This window comes from Salvelinus sp. IW2-2015, linkage group LG28 (genome assembly GCF_002910315.2).
Source record: "Salvelinus sp. IW2-2015 linkage group LG28, ASM291031v2, whole genome shotgun sequence".
Taxonomy (NCBI): Eukaryota; Metazoa; Chordata; class Actinopteri; order Salmoniformes; family Salmonidae; genus Salvelinus; species Salvelinus sp. IW2-2015.
Genome location: NC_036868.1, coordinates 6,361,785 through 6,380,161, shown reverse-complemented (window position 1 = coordinate 6,380,161; position 18,377 = coordinate 6,361,785). Strand labels below are relative to the sequence as shown.

The 18,377-nt window shown below is 41.6% G+C and overlaps 1 protein-coding gene across 4 annotated transcripts in view; it reads left to right on the top strand.

Moving 5' to 3' along the window:
* The first annotated feature begins 454 nt into the window (after positions 1-454).
* col12a1b (collagen, type XII, alpha 1b) overlaps positions 455-18,377 on the top strand; it is an 89,101-nt gene continuing 71,178 nt past the window's right edge. For 3 of the 4 annotated variants that reach the window (XM_023974401.2, XM_023974402.2, XM_023974400.2), the window contains exons 1-13: positions 455-644; positions 1,537-1,648; positions 6,134-6,250; positions 6,509-6,652; positions 7,322-7,381; positions 9,088-9,351; positions 9,531-9,695; positions 10,559-10,732; positions 10,893-11,183; positions 11,307-11,909; positions 13,641-13,919; positions 14,028-14,303; positions 15,268-15,540. In XM_023974401.2, the coding sequence (XP_023830169.1) occupies positions 1,579-1,648; positions 6,134-6,250; positions 6,509-6,652; positions 7,322-7,381; positions 9,088-9,351; positions 9,531-9,695; positions 10,559-10,732; positions 10,893-11,183; positions 11,307-11,909; positions 13,641-13,919; positions 14,028-14,303; positions 15,268-15,540 (2,716 nt within the window). In that variant the 5' untranslated portion in view covers positions 455-644; positions 1,537-1,578. The remainder of the gene's footprint in view (positions 645-1,536; positions 1,649-6,133; positions 6,251-6,508; positions 6,653-7,321; positions 7,382-9,087; positions 9,352-9,530; positions 9,696-10,558; positions 10,733-10,892; positions 11,184-11,306; positions 11,910-13,640; positions 13,920-14,027; positions 14,304-15,267; positions 15,541-18,377) is intronic. The other variant, XM_023974405.2, reaches the window with a different exon arrangement.

Below are 18,377 nucleotides of genomic sequence, written 5' to 3'. Positions count from 1 at the left end.
CATTTTCTGAGTGGAATCCAAAGACTTATTAAATACTTCAATAACATAACAATATATTTATAAATATTTATCTACTGACATAAATCCCATTAAATTAAAATGACGTAGTTAGGCCTACTAATTCTTAAGTGGTCACTGAATAAATGGGCTGTTGAAGATTTTTCCATTATTCCATTGTCTAAAAAAACGGCTAAACGGCTGCCAATAACAACACATCTCCTGGTTTCCAAACGCAGATGCTATGAACTTGTGGATAAAACCTTTAGAGAAGCATCATTGAAAAGGAATGCAGAAAACTATGCTAAGTTTCCAAAAGTATATCCCCACACTTTGAGAGGCTGCATTTATCAATCTGTGGCAGGGTTCCACGCTTGCTGAGTGTCGTAAGAGTTTACGATAGTAAAGGGAGAGTTGGGAACAGCCCCCTATTAAGTAGCAGATTGTAGAGAGTCTTCCCACTTGGAAAAAGGCTTCTGATCTGTGACCTCCGCAAGAGGAGAACTGAGTTTTCGTCTGTGCTTAGAATATTGATTCTCCTCCCGTAAAACTTGTATCCATCATTACCAGAAGGGGCATATCCAAAGAGGCTTTACTGTTTTGTATTCTGAAATCAAACGAGCGACAGCACAACTTCATTTCCACAGGTCAGTATTGAATTAATTGAATATGGAATTATGGATTGGACTACTGTTTAGGCTATCTGAGAGGTAAAGGGAGATTAGTCATGCTCATCTGGAGACCAGGGAAGTAGGCAATCCCAATATCGTGCTCTGAATTTGTCTATTTATTATTTGCCTATTGATCATTTTCGTCAAGGTGTCTTTATGTTAAGGTGTCTTTGAAAATGAATTATTGCCCGTAATTATTCCACAACAACCATGCCATAAATGCCGTGTTTCTTGGACTCATGTGCATTGGGCATATAGGTTGGCGTTGGAATATTCTTCGCGGTTTAAACATGCAGGTTAATTCCTAATGTGTGAAGTAAATTAGAATTTAATTTTAGAAGAAAGGAAACATGTATCACTTAGGACTGGTGGCCTATACAGTGTTCGATATTGCATGATATTGTTTTTTGTGCTTGGAGACACGGGTTGGGTTTTCATATAGTTTGTACATGTTGGATAGTTTATAGCTTTTGAGTCATGCTCTAGCCTACTCCCATCTCCATCAAGGCAAGTCTTGACTGAACAGGGACCGCCTTTTTGATCAGATAGGCTACAGCAGGAAGCGCGTTTATCCCATAGAAAAGTGTAGAAGAGACAATTTTCGATTTGCAGCTGTGCATTAAAAGTTGATAGTGAGTTTTCTTACGATGTTTTTAATCCCTGTTTAAATTGGACCAATATGATAAGACAATGTCGTTTAGATGTTCAATTGTCTTTCCATTGTCTTTGAATGCACTTGGTATATGACACATCTACAGTTTATTTGGGATTGTATGGCATTTAAATGTTTGATGCTTGTGGTAAAAGTACAATGTGGAATGTTGGAGCATTGCTGAAATGCGTGCGTAATTGCACGTTCTTTTTGTAGCCTCATTCATGTTCTGCTGAACCAGAGAGAAAGAGAGTCAAAATGAAGATAAGGCTGTCTCTGGCAGCGGCTGCCTTCCTTGCAGTGCTACTATCCTCCGCCGTGGCCCAAGGTAAAGTGATCCCTCACCTGACATTTTTTCCCCCCCACCTCCAATTTTTTTCTACTGTTAATTAAACACAACTGAATGAAAATGTGCATCCTCCCCGTCTCTCTCTCTCGCTCTCTCTCTCTTTACCCCCTCCCCCATTTCTCTTTATCCGACTGTAGCTAATGGTGTCGGTTCTTTAGCTCTTCATGGTGAAATTGCAATACTTTCACCACATTTAATTTAATTTTGTTAATAAATGTTTGCTGAAAGAAAATGTCTACATTATTTGTATCTCATGTAAGACTATAGGCCTATTTCGTCGGTAGATCTTTGTATTCATCGGTAGGCCTATGGATTCATCTGTAGACATATATATTCATTTCTAGACCTATGGATTCTTGTCTTTTTGTTGTGTTTGTATAGGTTGGCTATTTCAATTGTCTTTTTATCCAATTTTGTCTGTCTATTCATTGGGACAGGTTGAATTATCTTTAGGGTAGGATATTGAAACAGTCTGAGGAATGCAACATTATATTTTTCAATCAAAAAGTGCGTTTCAAATAGATTTTTTAAAATCTAAAAGTTCAAAGTGGAACAGGCCCCATCATAGTGGTCTGGAAGTTAGTGAAAGGCTAACTCACTAAGCATGGATAGTTGCAGTGAAGTCTTTCTTACGCTAGGAGGGGCACTTGCTTGATATTTTTAATAGGAATTTCTGTCTTAGTTTATCTAGTATGCATACAGTAGTTCTCTAGGGAATGGAAGAATTTCAGCTGTACAAAAATGAAGTAGCCTAAAGGAACAACGTAATGATAAAGGAAAAGGAGCTAGGTCATGATCAAGAAACTAGGTAATGATAAAGGAACTAGGTAATGATAAAGGAACTAGGTCATGATAAAGGAACTAATGATAAAGGAACTAGGTAATGATAAAGGAACTAGGTCATGATCAAGAAACTAATGATAAAGGAACTAGGTAATGATAAAGGAACTAGGTCATGATCAAGAAACTAGGTAATGATAAAGGAACTAGGTAATGAAAAAGAAACTAGGCAGTGATAAAGAAACTAGGTAATGATAAAGGAACTAGGTAATGATCAATGAACTAGGTAATGATCAAGGAACTAGGCAATGATCAAGGAACTAGGGAATGATCAAGGATCTAGGTAATGATCAAGGAACTAGGCAATGATCAAGGAACTAGGCAATGATCAAGGAGCTAGGTCATCATCAAGGAACTAGGTCATTATCAAGGAACTAGGCAATGATCAAGGAGCTAGGTAAATATAAAGGAACTAGGTAATGATCAAGGACCTAGGTAATGATCAAGGAACTAGGTCATGATAGAGGAACTAGGTCATGATAGAGGAACTAGGTCAAAAAAAAAAATGCCCGTAAGGGATGTATAGATAAGCTATAACTACGATGTCATTTTTTTCCAAATTAACCGAGAACTCGACTGTATGTCTCCACTTTCATTCTGAGAAAAACGGGGCTTGAAGCCAATTGTCCTTCTCGTGATCTTTTTTCTCTCTGATGAAACGGAAAGACAAAATATAAGTGTCTCTAACATTATTTTCCAGAAACTGTTAGACTGAGAAATAACATTATTCTGAATCTCCCAAGACCATTCATATAAATTACAGATTACAGAGGTCAATCATACTATAAAATGTAAAATATTCTGTCAGAATATCATATTTTTTAAGAGAAGCCTTCTCTTTTGGTATTTTCCAAAATCTTGACCTACTTGGAAAAACCAGAAATTAAGAGAAAGAGTCATAACAGCAACAACACTAAAACACTTTTTATTTTGTCATTGAGATGAATTTGGTAACACTTTATTTGGATAGTCCATCCATCTGTAGATGCTCTACAGACTATCAGCAACATTTCAACGATCTATTAACCCTAGCCCTAGCCCTAACCTTAATACTTACCCTTACCCTTATTCTAAACCTAACCTTAATCCTTACCTTAACCCTTATCCTAAACCTAACTCTAACCTTAATCCTTACCCTAACCCTTATTCTAAACCTAACCTTAATCCTTACCCTAACCCTTATTCTAAACCTAACCCTAACCTTAATCCTTATCCTAAACCTAACCCTAACCTTAATCCTTACCTTAACCCTTATCCTAAACCTAACCTTAATCCTTACCCTAACCCTTATTCTAAACCAAACCCTAACCTTAATCCTTACCCTAACCCTTATCCTAACCCTAATCTTAAACTTGGCAAGCAGTTGCTCATCAATATATAGTTTGTTGATGGACTATTTGGACAATCCAAATAAAGTGTGAACATGAACTTTTCGCTCATCATTGAGATGTTGTGTGTGTGTTGTGTGTGTGTTGTGTGTGTGTTGTGTGTGTGTTGTGTGGGTGTTGTGGGTGTGTTGTGTGTGTGTTGTGGGTGGGTATTTGGTATTTTTTGGTGTTTTATTAGGATTCCCATTAGCTGTTGAAGAAAGCAGCAGCTACTCTTCCTGGGGTTCACACAAAACATGAAACATGACATAATACAAAGCATTAATAGACAAGAACAGCTCAAGGACAGAACTACATCAATAAAATAAATGCACACGTAGCCTACTGTACATATCAATACATGCACACAAACTATATAGGTCAAATAGGGGAAAGGCATTGTGCCATGAGGTGTTGCTTTATCTGTTTTTTGAAAGCAGGTTTGCTGTTCATTTGAACAATATGAGATGGAAGGGAGTTCCATGAAATAATGGCTCTATATAATACTGTATGCTTTTTGAATTTATTTTGGATTTGGGGACTGTGAAAAGACCCCTGGTGGCATGTCTGGTGGGGTAAGTGTATCAGAGCTGTGTGTATGTTGACTATGCAAACAATTTGGAATTTTCAACACAATAATATTTCTTATAAAAAGAAGAAGTGATGCAGTCAGTCTTTCCTAAACTCTTAGCCAAGATAGACTGGCATGCATCGTGCTAATATTAGCCCTCTGATTAAAATGAAGAGCAAGACGCCTCGCTCTGTTCTGGGCCAGATGCAGCTTAACTAGGTCTTTCCTTGCAGCACTCGACCACATGACTGGCCAATAATCAAGATAAGACAAAACAAGAGCCTGCAGGACTTGCGTGCGCTTGCTTGTAGTATTTGTGTTTGAGTTTGTGTTCATAAGTGTTTTAATTAAGAGCTTCTTAAGGAGGACAATGTGGGTAGTACTATATGGTTATGATGGGCCCATTTGGAAACAGAAGGAGCAGACCAAGGCCCTTGAGTTGATCTGCCAGGTTGGTGGTTCTCATTTTTGATATCCTGTACTGGACAAGCTTCACTCAGGTCATTTGCTATGCAAATTTGCATTCAATTTGCCCCGAGTCATGGCTTTTCAATAATATTTTAGAATGATATTCTTGATCCCCACAGGCTTCCTTATTTAAAATACCCTTATATAGACTACAATCCTATTCTAACCCTGATATGCACCACTATGCACTGATACACTATCTTGTTACAGTTCATCAACAAGCAGATTTCATCATTCATCACCATTAGCCACTACACATACAGTGGTCTTATTTACTTTACTTGTGATTTTAGACGTTCTCTTTAGACATTCTGTTATTACAATATAGGCTACATAAGACTTTACTCTTCATAACACTCTTAGGCTATTATGACAAAAGAGCATTAACTTACCCCATCCCCCCCAACAGACGAATATCATTAAAAAATATTTCTCAAATATGTTCTCTGGTCCGTCTTGTACATGGAAACTTTTGTCCGGTTCCATAAGTTGTTACAAACAACTTTTCATGTACATGTGCATGATCTTCAGACAGTCCATTCAGTGTGACCAATCACATTTATGGTTTGTTTGGCTTGTGTATTTGATTTGTTTCTTTGTAAATCTTTTTTTCCATTGTGGATTGTCACTACTTATTGCTAGAGGGGTTTGAAAATATGCACAAAGCGTCATAAAGCGCATAGTGTACTCTTTTTAGAGGTTTGCAGTGGATGGGAGTCATACACATGGGTCAATCAAAAATAAACCATGTACTGAAGGCTATGTATGGCTGCATGTAGGCCTTTACACAACCACGTTTTATGGAAGGTGTATGTTTTTGTCGGTCGATTCAGTTTAGGCATGAGTTGGGTTGACCTTATCAGCATGTAAGATGTTAGTTTGTCGATGTCATTTTTTTATTGTGCCCTTGGATATTTTTTTGCCACCGTTTGTCGTCTCGTCACTATATGTGCTTGAGTTGTCGACTGTGTTTGGACAAACACGGCCAGACAGCTCAAACGAATGTCATTTTTCTCTAAAATGGCTGCTCGAGTCTCAAATGTTATGTTTGTTGTCGTTATTGTCACCTCTTGCTGTTTGCCCCAACAATGAACAGGATAACTTCAACCTTGAAGTGTTAATCGTTGGGATATGAGCTACCTACAACTTGTGTTTTATCATAAATACACTTATTTAGCAAATGCTGGAATTAACATTGGCTACTTTTTATTTTCGCAGTTGAACCACCTTCAGACTTGAGATTTAAGATTTTAAATGAGAACACAGTACAAATGACATGGAAAGCGCCGTTAACACGGATAGAAGGATTCAGGATACAGGTGGCCTCAGACACAGGTGTGTGGTCTGTATTGCTGCAGGCAATCTCTCTCAATCTCTACCTTCACTGCAACATTACCTGTGTACTTTACAACAAGCAATCAATGCCATTGACACAACAAAATACCTGAAATTACTGTTCTGACCAATTCATTGTGGGATCCACCGCAATTAAACATTTACTGCACACCAAGCCTAAGATTTCTAAGGTATACGTTGCTATATTAATTCTCTATAACCCTTTATTCCTAACTTGGTACTTTGTTATTTCCATAGACAAACCAACAAAAGATGTAACCCTCCCTGCCACAGCCACTAAGACATCCATTACAGACCTTACTCCAGACATGGACTATGTAGTGACAATCATCTCATACTCTGGCTCAGAGGAAAGTTTGCCCACCTCAGGACAGCTCACAAGTGAGTCACTTACCATCACATCTGGTACATGTATTATCTTATGAAGACTACTGGTGAATGAAGTGAGTCATTTACCGATATCTAGGTTGTGTCCAAAATGGCACCCTATTCCCTATTGGCATTGGTCAAAAGTAGTACACTACATAGGGAATAGGGTGCCATTTGGGATACATACCCAGCTTCTTATTTAGTCTAATGATGAATGATTCAGACTGTATAGAGAGAGGAATGACAATTCATAGGTCCTAACAGGCAACCCCACTCCCAAGTCTAACAGTGATTAGAGTATGCTGTAATGTAATATGCACTGCTTCATGGGGAAGCCTCTTTGGCACCGGCCCTTACGTCTGATTCTACAGTCCTAAGCAGCCCAGCCAGGGTCTTTAGGGATTACTGAGAGAATTGCCGGAACTAATTGCATCAGTCCATTATAATTTGGGAGCCGGCTGCTTGCCTGCTCATTCTGACCACAAGTGGATTTGAGGTTATTAGAGACACCCACATTAAATACATACACAATGTTTATCTTTATGTATAAATTTGACAATATGTTTACTTAAAAAATGTTTCATGCTACTAGCTGATTCATTCACTCCCATTAGGGAGTTTATGGTTAAATACAGTAGTTTGTTTTACTCAAGTTTGACTTTATTTCATCTTGTGTTTCAGTCCAATCAAGTGGCACAGCACAAGGAGGTCCCAGGAAACCACAGGTCACAGACTCCGTCAGTAAGTCCATTGACTGCTTGGCTTTTTCTGACACTAAACAGTTAACATTTTCCAGTTTGTTCATAGGCTACAATCTTTTTTATTTATCTTACTGTGCCTGGGCTCTTTCCATTGATGTGTGGTCAACAGCCATTGGTGGGTGTTTCCACATGTTATTCTATACAAATCTAGAAAAATATTGGTAACTAAGTTGGTAAGCTGCCTGTCATAGAGCCAGGCTGTCAGTCCTGCCAAGTGAGGGAGTTTGCACATGCTCAGTGTGGTGGTCAGGGGTGTGGAGCTAACAGCTGTTTCAGGGGGGCAGGGTGCTGGTGCTGAAGAGTACTGTAGCCAGGCTGAGAGAAGTGGAAACCATTACAGATACAGCTGTTTACAAGTGGCAATGTGGCATCCCTACAGATGGTGCATGCTTACTGCTGCTTGGGAAAACCTCTCTCTCTGACTTTATTCCTATCCAGAAAGACAGAGCTGGAAAATATAATCCAGGGTAACCAAGCTATTCAGTCACTGTACCTTATGTAGTATTCCCAAAGGAGCACACGTTGTGGCTCTGGTCAAAAGTAGTACACTACACAGGGAATAGACTATCCACTATGATGGCTTCTATCTCAAAGTACCACCTTAGCTTGCAGTAGTTAAGTACATCAATCTGATTATTGTCGACTGCACTTGATCTGTTGATGCCACTATCTCTAACACCGTCCTCTGGTCTAGTGTGGGTGGTGTATGTCCTCCAGCCTGTCAGACAAAAGTCGGATGAATAGCCTGTTGAATACAGTGATGATTTTGGTAGTGACAAAGGTATTCTGTCAAAAAAAGATGGCAATAACATAAGCATTTTTCATTGCATTCATTCTTCATCACCTTAGTGTCATATCTGACATATATTAATTGATATTCCATAGTTCCTGTGTAGTATACAAGTGTTAAGAGGGTCATTTTTGTCGTACAATAACGATATGCATTTTGCAAAAGGGAAAAAATGCTGGACTGCAGTTTTCCCCCGGAGGCTACTTTTAGTGTTCGCTGGAACACCTTCCTAATATTGAGTTGTTACCCCTTTGACCACAGAACTGCCTCAATTCATCAGGGCATGGACTACAAGGTGTCGAAAGCGTTCCACAGGGATGCTGGCCCATGTTGACTCCAATGCTTCCCACAGTTGTGTCAAATTGGCTGAATGTCCTTTGGGTTGTGGACCATTCTTGATACACATGGGAAACCGTTGAGTGTGAAAAACCCAGCAGTGTTGCAGTTCTTGACACACTTGAACCGGTGCACCTGGCACTTACTACCATTCCCAGTTCAAAGGCACTTACATTTTTTGTCTTGCCCATTCAACCTCTGAATGGCACACATACACAATCCATTTCTCAATTGTCTCAAGGCTTCAAAATCCTTCTTTAACCTGTCTCCTCCCCTTCATCTACACTGATTGAAGTGGATTTAACAGGTGACATCAATAAGGGATCATAGCTTTCACCTGGATTCACCTGGTCAGTCTATGTCATGGAAAGAGCAGGTGTTCTTAATGTTTTGTATACTCAGTGTATATTTGACCAACAGCACACTTTACTCTGTTTTCTTTGGTCAATGATATGGCTTCTGGGGAAAAAATGTGTCTTCAGGTCAAATCGTTTACCTCTTCCATTTTTTATCATTTTCCTTTCCCTCGCTCCTCTCCTCTACCACTCCTTTTCTCTCAGAGTGTTCTTACAGTGCCATTGCAGATCTGGTGTTCCTGGTTGATGGTTCATGGAACGTTGGAAGAGAACACTTTAAATACATCCGTAGCTTCATCTCTGCCATGGCGGGAGCCTTTGAGATTGGGGAGGACAAGACCAGGGTAGGTGTGGTCCAGTACCATACTGATACCAGGACAGAGTTTAACCTCAACCAGCACATGAAACGGGGCGAACTTCTCAGAGCCATCAACACACTGCCTTACATGGGTGGCAACACCATGACAGGTACCTAACCCGTCACATGTACAGTACCTGGTTACACTCTCTTATACAATACATAATCATATCATTACCTCTAGCATAATACTAACTCACAAAGACTTATTAATAAGTCTTGCAGTTGGTAGAGTGAATCAAATTAACAATGTAATAACTGAAAGGGGTGTCATGCCACTGTGTTACAGGCGAGGCCATGGACTATCTGCTGAAAAACACTTTCACTGAGGCAAATGGTGCCAGGAAAGGCTTTCCCAAGGTGGCCATGATTATCACAGATGGGAAGTCTCAAGACCCTGTGGAGGCGATCGCCAAGAAACTCAAGAACATGGGGGTGGAGATCTTCACGTTGGGTATGTGACTACAGGCTACCTTTCAATCATCTAACCCTGTTGATGTGTTACATTTAAGAAATAAGGCCAGAGGAGCTGTGTTATATGACCAATATACCATGGCTAAGGGCTGTTCTTAAGCACGACGCAACACGGAGTGCCTGGATATAGCCCTTAGCCGTGATATATTGGCCATATACTACAAACCCCTGAGGTGCCTTATTGCTATTATAAACTGGTTACCAACGTAATTAGAGCAGTACAAATACATGTTTTGTCATACCGATGGTATATACGGTCTGATATACCACAGCTGTCAGCCAATCAGCATTCAGGGCTCGAACCACTCAGTTTATAAATACTAATAATCCTGTCTATATGTATTCTATAGTCATGAGAGTAAGTTGAAGTATTCATATCACAAAGGAAAGGAAGAAAACTAATAAACCTACCAGCTAGAATGGTATCAGATGGGTTTTCCACATTTTGCCCACGTTGTCATTCTTTCCAGCTAAAGTCATGACATGGATATATGTTCCATAGTGAATCCAGCTGGTTCTTCTTAAATATGGAAAAGAAGGAGAGACCTCCTGCTTAATTTCATATATTTTTAGATCACTTGTTTTACTCAGCATTTATAGCACTCGAACCTGAGAAACTATGAAACAATAATTCCTACATTCTGAATAATTTTCATGTGCCGTCATTGACTTTAGGGATGACTTTATTTGGGCTTTATAGGTGTTGACTCTTATCTATGAATGAGTAAACCTTCTGAAATGGGCAGGAGATCAGAATTACAATGGTGATATGGAACATTTTCCTCAGTTTTTATGAGGCCGTATACATTTTACACCACTTTTTGGGTTCTTTGCCCAATTTAGGCATCAAAGGAGCAGATGATGAGGAGCTGAAACAAATGGCTTCGACCCCCTACAGGACGCACGTCTATAACGTCTTCAACTTTGACCTTATCAAAGATGTGCAGAAAGAGCTCATTACCAATGTGTGCTCGGGGGTGGACGATCAACTCAACTCACTCATCAGCGGAGAGGAAGGTAAAATGCAGTTTTAAGACTTGAATGTTGGAAGTGGTTTTGGCATGGATAACTTAGAAATGCTTAGAGATGGATGACCAAAACATTTCCAGGTGTTGAGAGGATGGTTTACTAACAAACTTCTGTCTTGATTCATTTTTTGGGGGTTGTTTATTTACAGTTATTGAACCAGCATCAAACCTCCAAGTTGTGGAGGTGGCCTCCAAGTCTATGAGGGTGACATGGGATGCTTCCATTGGAGATGTGTCGGGTTACAAGATCCAGCTGATCCCCATGATGGCCGGCAGCAAGCGCCAGGAGCTGTACGTAAGCCCCGGCCAGACCTCAGCAACAGTTACGGGCCTGTCTCCAGACACAGAGTACCAGATCAGCCTGTTCGCCCTCAAGGGCCTCACGCCCAGCGAGCCCATCATGGCCATGGAGAAGACTGAGCCAGTCAAGATGTCCCTTGGTGAGTAAACCCTACAACAATACATCCTTTGGTCTTTTAGTAAAGAATATGTCAGTCAATGTTATAGTCATTCAGTGTCTGATTTTGTCATGGCATGACAAATGTTTTTGTGGCCTCTTCTAGAATGTTCTCTTGGAGTGGACGTGCAAGCCGACGTTGTCATTCTGGTCGACGGCTCATACAGTATCGGACTGTCCAACTTCGCTAAAGTCAGATCTTTCCTGGAGGTGCTGGTGAACTCCTTTGACATCGGACCAGACAAGATTCAGATCAGCTTGGTTCAGTACAGCAGGGACGCTCACACTGAGTTCTACCTGAACACCCACCGCGATCTGAGCGCTGTGGTCAAGGCCGTCCGGACTTTCCCCTACCGTGGCGGCTCCACCAACACCGGCCGGGCCATGACTTACGTTAGGGAGAAGGTATTCTTGGCCAACCGAGGATCACGGCCGAACGTGCCCCGCGTCACCATCCTCATCACTGATGGGAAGTCATCCGACTCCTTCAAGGACCCTGCCACCAAGCTAAAGAAAGCGGACGTGGAGATCTTTGCCGTGGGCGTGAAGGATGCCGTGAGATCTGAGCTGGAAGCCATTGCTAACGAGCCCGTGGAGACCCATGTTTACACCGTGGAAGACTTTGATGCTTTCCAGAGGATCTCCAAGGAGCTCACCCAGTCCATCTGCCTGAGGATCGAGCAGGAGCTCCTCAACATCAAGAAGAGAAGTGAGTAGTACCCTCTCTATATCAGCATGATGGAGCCAATGTTGTTAGTCAGTAAACCCAGGCCAAGTGTACTCAATTCAAGCTAATAGTGATGGGATTTTTTTTTTTTATATAGTTACATATCGGGATACTATTTTTGACAATATATTGTATCGTATTGTTTTGACAATATCGCAATATTATTTTTGCGCTAGTTGGCTGTACCTGCACCAAAACTCCAGTATTTTTCCTTCATAGCTTGTTCTCCATTTTCTTTTTAAATAGGGAGCTGATTTGGTTTTAGCACTTATTTCCATGACTGATCAGAACTTGTTTTTTCATGCTCTCTCTTGTCTCTCTGCAGCAGACATATGGTGAACAATATGTTTGGAACATTGAATCGCAAAAAAATCACAGTATTGTATCGCAATACATATAGAATCATGAGAATAGTGAAAATTGCAATAAATATCGTATCGGCACCAAAGTATCGTAGGGCGTCATTGTAAATAAGACTTTGTTCTTAACTGACTTGCCTAGTTAAATAAAGGTTAAATAAATACAATTAAAAAGTAATTACAAAAATGTTGATAATATCGTATCGTGACTTCCCTGGCAATTCCCAGCCCTACAAGCTAAAGTTAAATTCCTTAGCCAAAGAGAATATCTTGCAAACAATAAATATTGGGGACGTTTGTGAATGCCATAGATTCTCACAGTAGATAATGGCCCAGCACCAAATCTTACCAAAGTCTAAGATGTTTATGGAAGTGCTTAGAGAAAGTATTTTTGCAATACTAAAGTAAGTGCTAGCATTCTTTGAATTACAGTAGGCAATGTATCTTGTTTCATATGATTCATATACCAAGCTATTTACACCAGAGTGGGATACACTGTATATAAACGGATCAATGTAAAGCTTACACTTGGCACAGTATCACACAGCTCCATATGGCAGTAGGCAATGAAAAGTTTTCCAGTGTATAACTTACATCCAAAACATTGGTCAGTTTTCAGGTTTTTGATTATTTCTTGATTTTGAACAAATAACCATGTTTTGAAATACCATATACTTGGCTCATTTGATGAATTATGGCATAATTGTTCACCTTTTTTACAACTTTTTAATCAATCAAATTTTCATCAACTGCTCCTTTTTGGACATTTTGGAGGGAATAACTCTTGAAAATAACTCCACTCTACCTTGGCCTTGATGGTTCTTGACCTGAGAAATAGATGACAAAATACTATGAGTATACAGCATATGCTTGCAATTACTTCTGTTGTGTCACAATACCCTTTTCCAAAGTTGTCATCTTCTGTTTAGCAATGTGTTACACACAACCTCTTGCTCTCTCAGGGTTAGTAAGAGGACTCCCAAGTGGAAATATAATGCCAAATATTAGTCACTCTGCATTACATTGCCAAAAAGCATTCAGCTCTGCCAGTATATTGTGCAACTCACACAAGGTTTGATTACCTGTGATATAATCTTTATATACTAATCTATTATGACAACATGGAGTACCGTAAACATAGAAAACAATACAGGGATTTTCACTAATGGAATATAGATAATTGTTATTGTTTTTCAGGTTCCGTCTCAAATGGCACTCTATTATTCCCTATACAGGTCTTTACTTTAGACCAGAGCCCTATGGGGTGCCAATAGGGACACAGGAATTAAGGTGCCATTTGGGATGCATCCTGAGTGTTGTGACCTAATGTTTAGTCTTCTTCTATCTCCTGAAGGCTTACTGCCACCGAGGTCGTTAACGTTCTCTGAGGTGGCCACCAGGAGCTTCAGAGCTACCTGGGAGACCGATGCCTTCAACGTCCTGTCTTACCTGATCCAGTTCAGACCGGCTGCTGACACCAACGGGGACTTTGTGTCCATGTCCGTGCCCGGGGACACGCTCACCGCTCTGCTGCCTCACCTCACGCCCGTCACCCTCTACGAGGTCAACGTCTTCGCCCAGTACGCCCAAGGAGACAGCTTCCCTCTGAATGGATTCGAGACCACACTAGATGGTCAGTACCGTCAGACCAACAGATACCAACAGAGAAATAATTTGAAGCAAATGCCATAACTTCTCTTTTAATATTTGTATGACCTCTTACCCCATATCTTTGTCATAGAACAAGGAACAGTGAGTAACCTGAGGGTGTCCGAGGAAACAACAGACAGTTTCCTGGTGTCGTGGGCGCCAGCACCAGGAGCGGTGGTATGGTACCGTCTGACCTATGTACCAGTAAGGGGCGACAGCGCAAGACTAGAGACGGTCACTGTCGGCCAAGAGACCACCATCGTGCTGCCGGAGCTAAACCCCTTAACGACGTACCGTGTGACGGTGGCTGCAGAGTACCAGTTAGGCACTGGCGGAGAGATGCAGATCGATGGCACCACCAAAGAAGGTGACTAGGCATCTGCTTATGTAACAGTTACACTGTGCTTGCTTAAAGGGATAGTTTTTGTCAATGAGGCCCTTTATCTACTTCCTCAGAGTCATATGAATTTGTGGATACCATTTTTATGTATCTGGGTTTAGTTTGAAGAAAGCTGCTAACTAGCATTAGCGTGATTGCTAACAAACATGACCGCCCGCTTGACAACTTCTTAGACAATTACGCTAGCTATTTAAGACATTTCAAGCTGGGGAGTGACGCTACGAATCAAACTCGGTTACACTTCGCGTCAAGGGGTGTGAACATGCATGCCTATTGCATCAAACCAGTGATAATTCTTTCTACTTTATGTTCTACTGAGCTAATATTCTACCAAATCTTACTGTGTCATTATATTTTGGCGGGAAGTTAATGGAAGACATCACAAAGGGGTTAGCCTCTAAGGCGGGTATTTTTTGATACATACCAGAGGTCTGTGTGAGTGTGTGTGTTTGTGGTGAAATGTTGATCAGAAATGCGGGAGTTTACAGTGCCAGAGCCAAAGGAGCAAGGGAGGATGACGGAAAAATAAACCAAAAATTACTCCTATTCACCACGGCAACCACATTCTTCTCAGTGAATATCAGCACTCAAAGCAGTTCCAGCTCCTTTAAATGAAGCAGCTGTTTGTTTAAAGGAGAAAACGTATCCTAGCCAGTGGCTCTTTCCCATCCAGCACCCAGCTGACTCCGAGATGGGTTTATGTTTTGTCCTCAATCTTCTTTTCAATGATGCCCTTGTTGTGCTATTCACCGTGTACCTTTCCAAAAACCTTTATATTTCTTGAAGACTTGTGGTCTTTCCAATCTGTCTAGTGTAATAACAGACACCTGAGTTAATTGGTTATATGCCAGAACCTACACTGTGCCCAACAACTTCAACCTTGATTGACTCCTCATTGACAGCGTAGCTTTTCCCGTTTCTTCTCTTTTAGGGCAGGGATCTCCACGGGACCTGCGGGTCTTCGACGAGACTATGTCCACCATGAAGCTGTCGTGGGCGGCGGCACCGGGCCGCGTCCTCCAGTACCGTATCAATTTCCATCCGTCGGCGGGTGGCGAGAGGAAGGAGGTGTCAGTGAAGGGAGAGAACACCAACGTCCTCCTGAAGAACCTGCAGCCTGGCACTGAGTACGACCTGGCCGTCAGCGCACGCTACTCCTCTGGCCTAGGAGACCCTCTGAAGGGGAAAGGAACCACACTGGAAGGTAAGCAGAACAGAGACTTCCCAAAATAGGTACATTGTTCTTGGACTGTATTGGCTGGTTTCTGACTAAAACCATTTGTTATGGATTTTCTCCATTGACCATGATGCGCTGGTCTGGGGAACCAGTCCTAAGAGTCAACAGCACAGTAGTGTAGTGAGGCCTAAAACTCAGATCCTTTAGTGCTTTTAACTGTACTATGACAAAACCTGGGTCTATACCTGAATCATTGAATGGTGCTTTGAATAAAAACATGGCATTCATTTTCAAAGTTATGAGTTTGTCTTCTGTCAGTTCTCAGAGAGATTCTTCAAAAAGCTCTCTTTAGAAAGACAGCAATAATAAACAACCAGAGACAGAGAGAGAGGAGAGAGCGATGAGTCAGCTATCTGGTACATCTATTGCCTTTTTAGTAGCATTCAGCTCAGCTCCATCCCTCTGGAGGCTGGTAATCATGTTGTGTGATTGTGCTTTGTCTGGGGGTCAAGCTGTTTGCTCCGGAGTGCTGCCACAATAACACAGCTGCTGCATCATCTGATGAAATCACCAGCTATAGGGTGAGAGGTCACCAAGCTGAACTGTGTTAGGGCCAGTGCTAGTCAGCTAGTCAAAGCTGCTTCCGTGGGGCTTGATCACACAGGATTGGAAGGGGGGTGGGGGGTATGAAGTCATTCTTCTCTCTCCTCTCGCCCTGTACCTTATTTGTGAGGGCTTGCCTGTAATTTAATATTCTTGTCCACAATAATTGTGTCCTTCTGTTGCACTTCTGAGTGCAAGGAGTTGTGCAGACCTAGTTCTTTACTGTGGCCCACTTTCAATGGAATGGACTTTGAAGTGGCATCAGAGTTGACATGAAGCAGAACCACTAGGCTTTATTAGACTGTTTTTGAAACAGTCACGCATACAGCACAGGCAGGAACAAAAGAGGAGTCTTGTACGGTGAAAATCTTAGCCTTTCGCCTTTTTCCACTGAATCCATCCCTTTTACATTCATGACAGGAGTTTGACTTTAGCCAGCATTCCTTCCCCAGGCGTTGGACAATGGTGCATATTTGACTGGTCCTTGACTTGGCGCTGCGATTGGGAATGGCTCCTGGTCCCAGAATGCATCTCAGCCTGTCATGGAGGCTAGGCTGATTGGGGAGGCCCGAGCCCCTGCCGGCCGGCTGACTTCTCCCCTGATGGACATGGAGTAGCAGAATCTCTGAGTTTGCTGACATAGCGTCCAGGACTCTCTCAGCTTTAGCTCCACAAAGCCAACACACACTGAACACTTTGTGCTGGGCTCTGCTGGGAGGCTAGGGTTTCAACCACTAAGGAGAGACTACGGTCCCATAGAGCATGGCACTTACAATACCAGGGTTGTGGGTTTAAGTCCTACGGGGGACCAGTACGAACGAAAATGTATACGCTCACTACTGTAAGTTGCTTTGGATAAGAGCATTTGCCAAATAATGTAAATGTAAAATGAATGTTTAAATTATTTGTCAGGCCCTTAAGTGGTCCTGGACCCGCGGCCTGCATCCCAAATGGTACCCTATTTCCTATATAGTGCGCTACTTTTGACCATGGGCCAATGGTGCACTGGTCAAAAGTAGTGCACTATATTCAGTATGGTGTTACGAGCCCTAGACCTGCCTATGCTGCTGGCCGTTTCTGTGGAGCCTCCAGTATGGCGAGGAACTCACTCCAGCACAGTTCACCTCAAGTCCCTGTTGCAGAAATGATGACAGTCTAGATGACCTGGACTTCTATTCTCACACCAAGGAAATCAATTGAGTGAGCATACTGTGCATTTCCCTCTAATTCAGTCTGTTGATGTGGCAGGAGGAGGATGGAATAATTGTAACAAAACAAATGAAAAGTGATGAGATGATGAATGTGAAAGACAGAGGAGGCATATGGAAAGTGTTACCTGTGAAAAACCTTCAAAGCGGCGTGTATTCTGGCCGCCTCCATACTGAGCACTCACCATCCATTTCCATCAGAGAGGGGTGATGATGGGGAGCCAAGACTGTGCTAGGAATCAAAAAGAACCAAAGAGAGGCATCATGGGAATTGAATCAACGACGGTCATAAAGGTTACAGGCCAAGTCAAGAGGTGGTTTACTCTTACTATGACTCAGGCTCTGTAGTTAGTAGTAGTTGTGTAACTGTCCTCCCTCAGGATATAGCCCCTGAGAATCCCCCCTCTCGTTGGGATGAATGGTTCCCCCCTTGGCCCCTCTCCTACGGATGTGGGATCTTAATTTGATCACTCTGTTGCAGGAGAACTTTCCTGCAGTGCAGGAAATGTAAAACTTGTCGTGTATTTGAGGTTTAAAAATGCTTCTGAAGTATGTAATTTCCATTTTGAAACTTCAGACTTGATTTTCCCTCACGAAAAATGGATCAACTCCTACAAAAATACCCATGAATTACTGTATAATCCACATAATAATTCAAATGTCCTGTTGCTGCAGGATTATTTTCCTGCTTTAGCAAACTGGATCAAATTAATATCCCACATTTGTATCTGGCATTTGTCAAAGTTTATAAAGGTTTCAAGCTGCTGTTGTCTGACCCTTAGGGATGTCATTATGATGTCATTAAGACAAACATGCAGTGGGCAGACTGCACGGCTTTTCAGCACCTACAATCTCCCTTCCAATGGACCAGGGTCTAAAGAACATGATCCCAACTTCAAAAATAAAACTACAGTTCATTCTGACTGCGGTACAGAACTTTAGGCTCTTTTGGCTTAATAGTATTAGTGCTGGATGCGAACGCACGGCAGATTTCATCCCTAGGCTAGAGTTTTGTCTTGAGCATAGGACATTGCAATGTGCTTGAAATTTCAA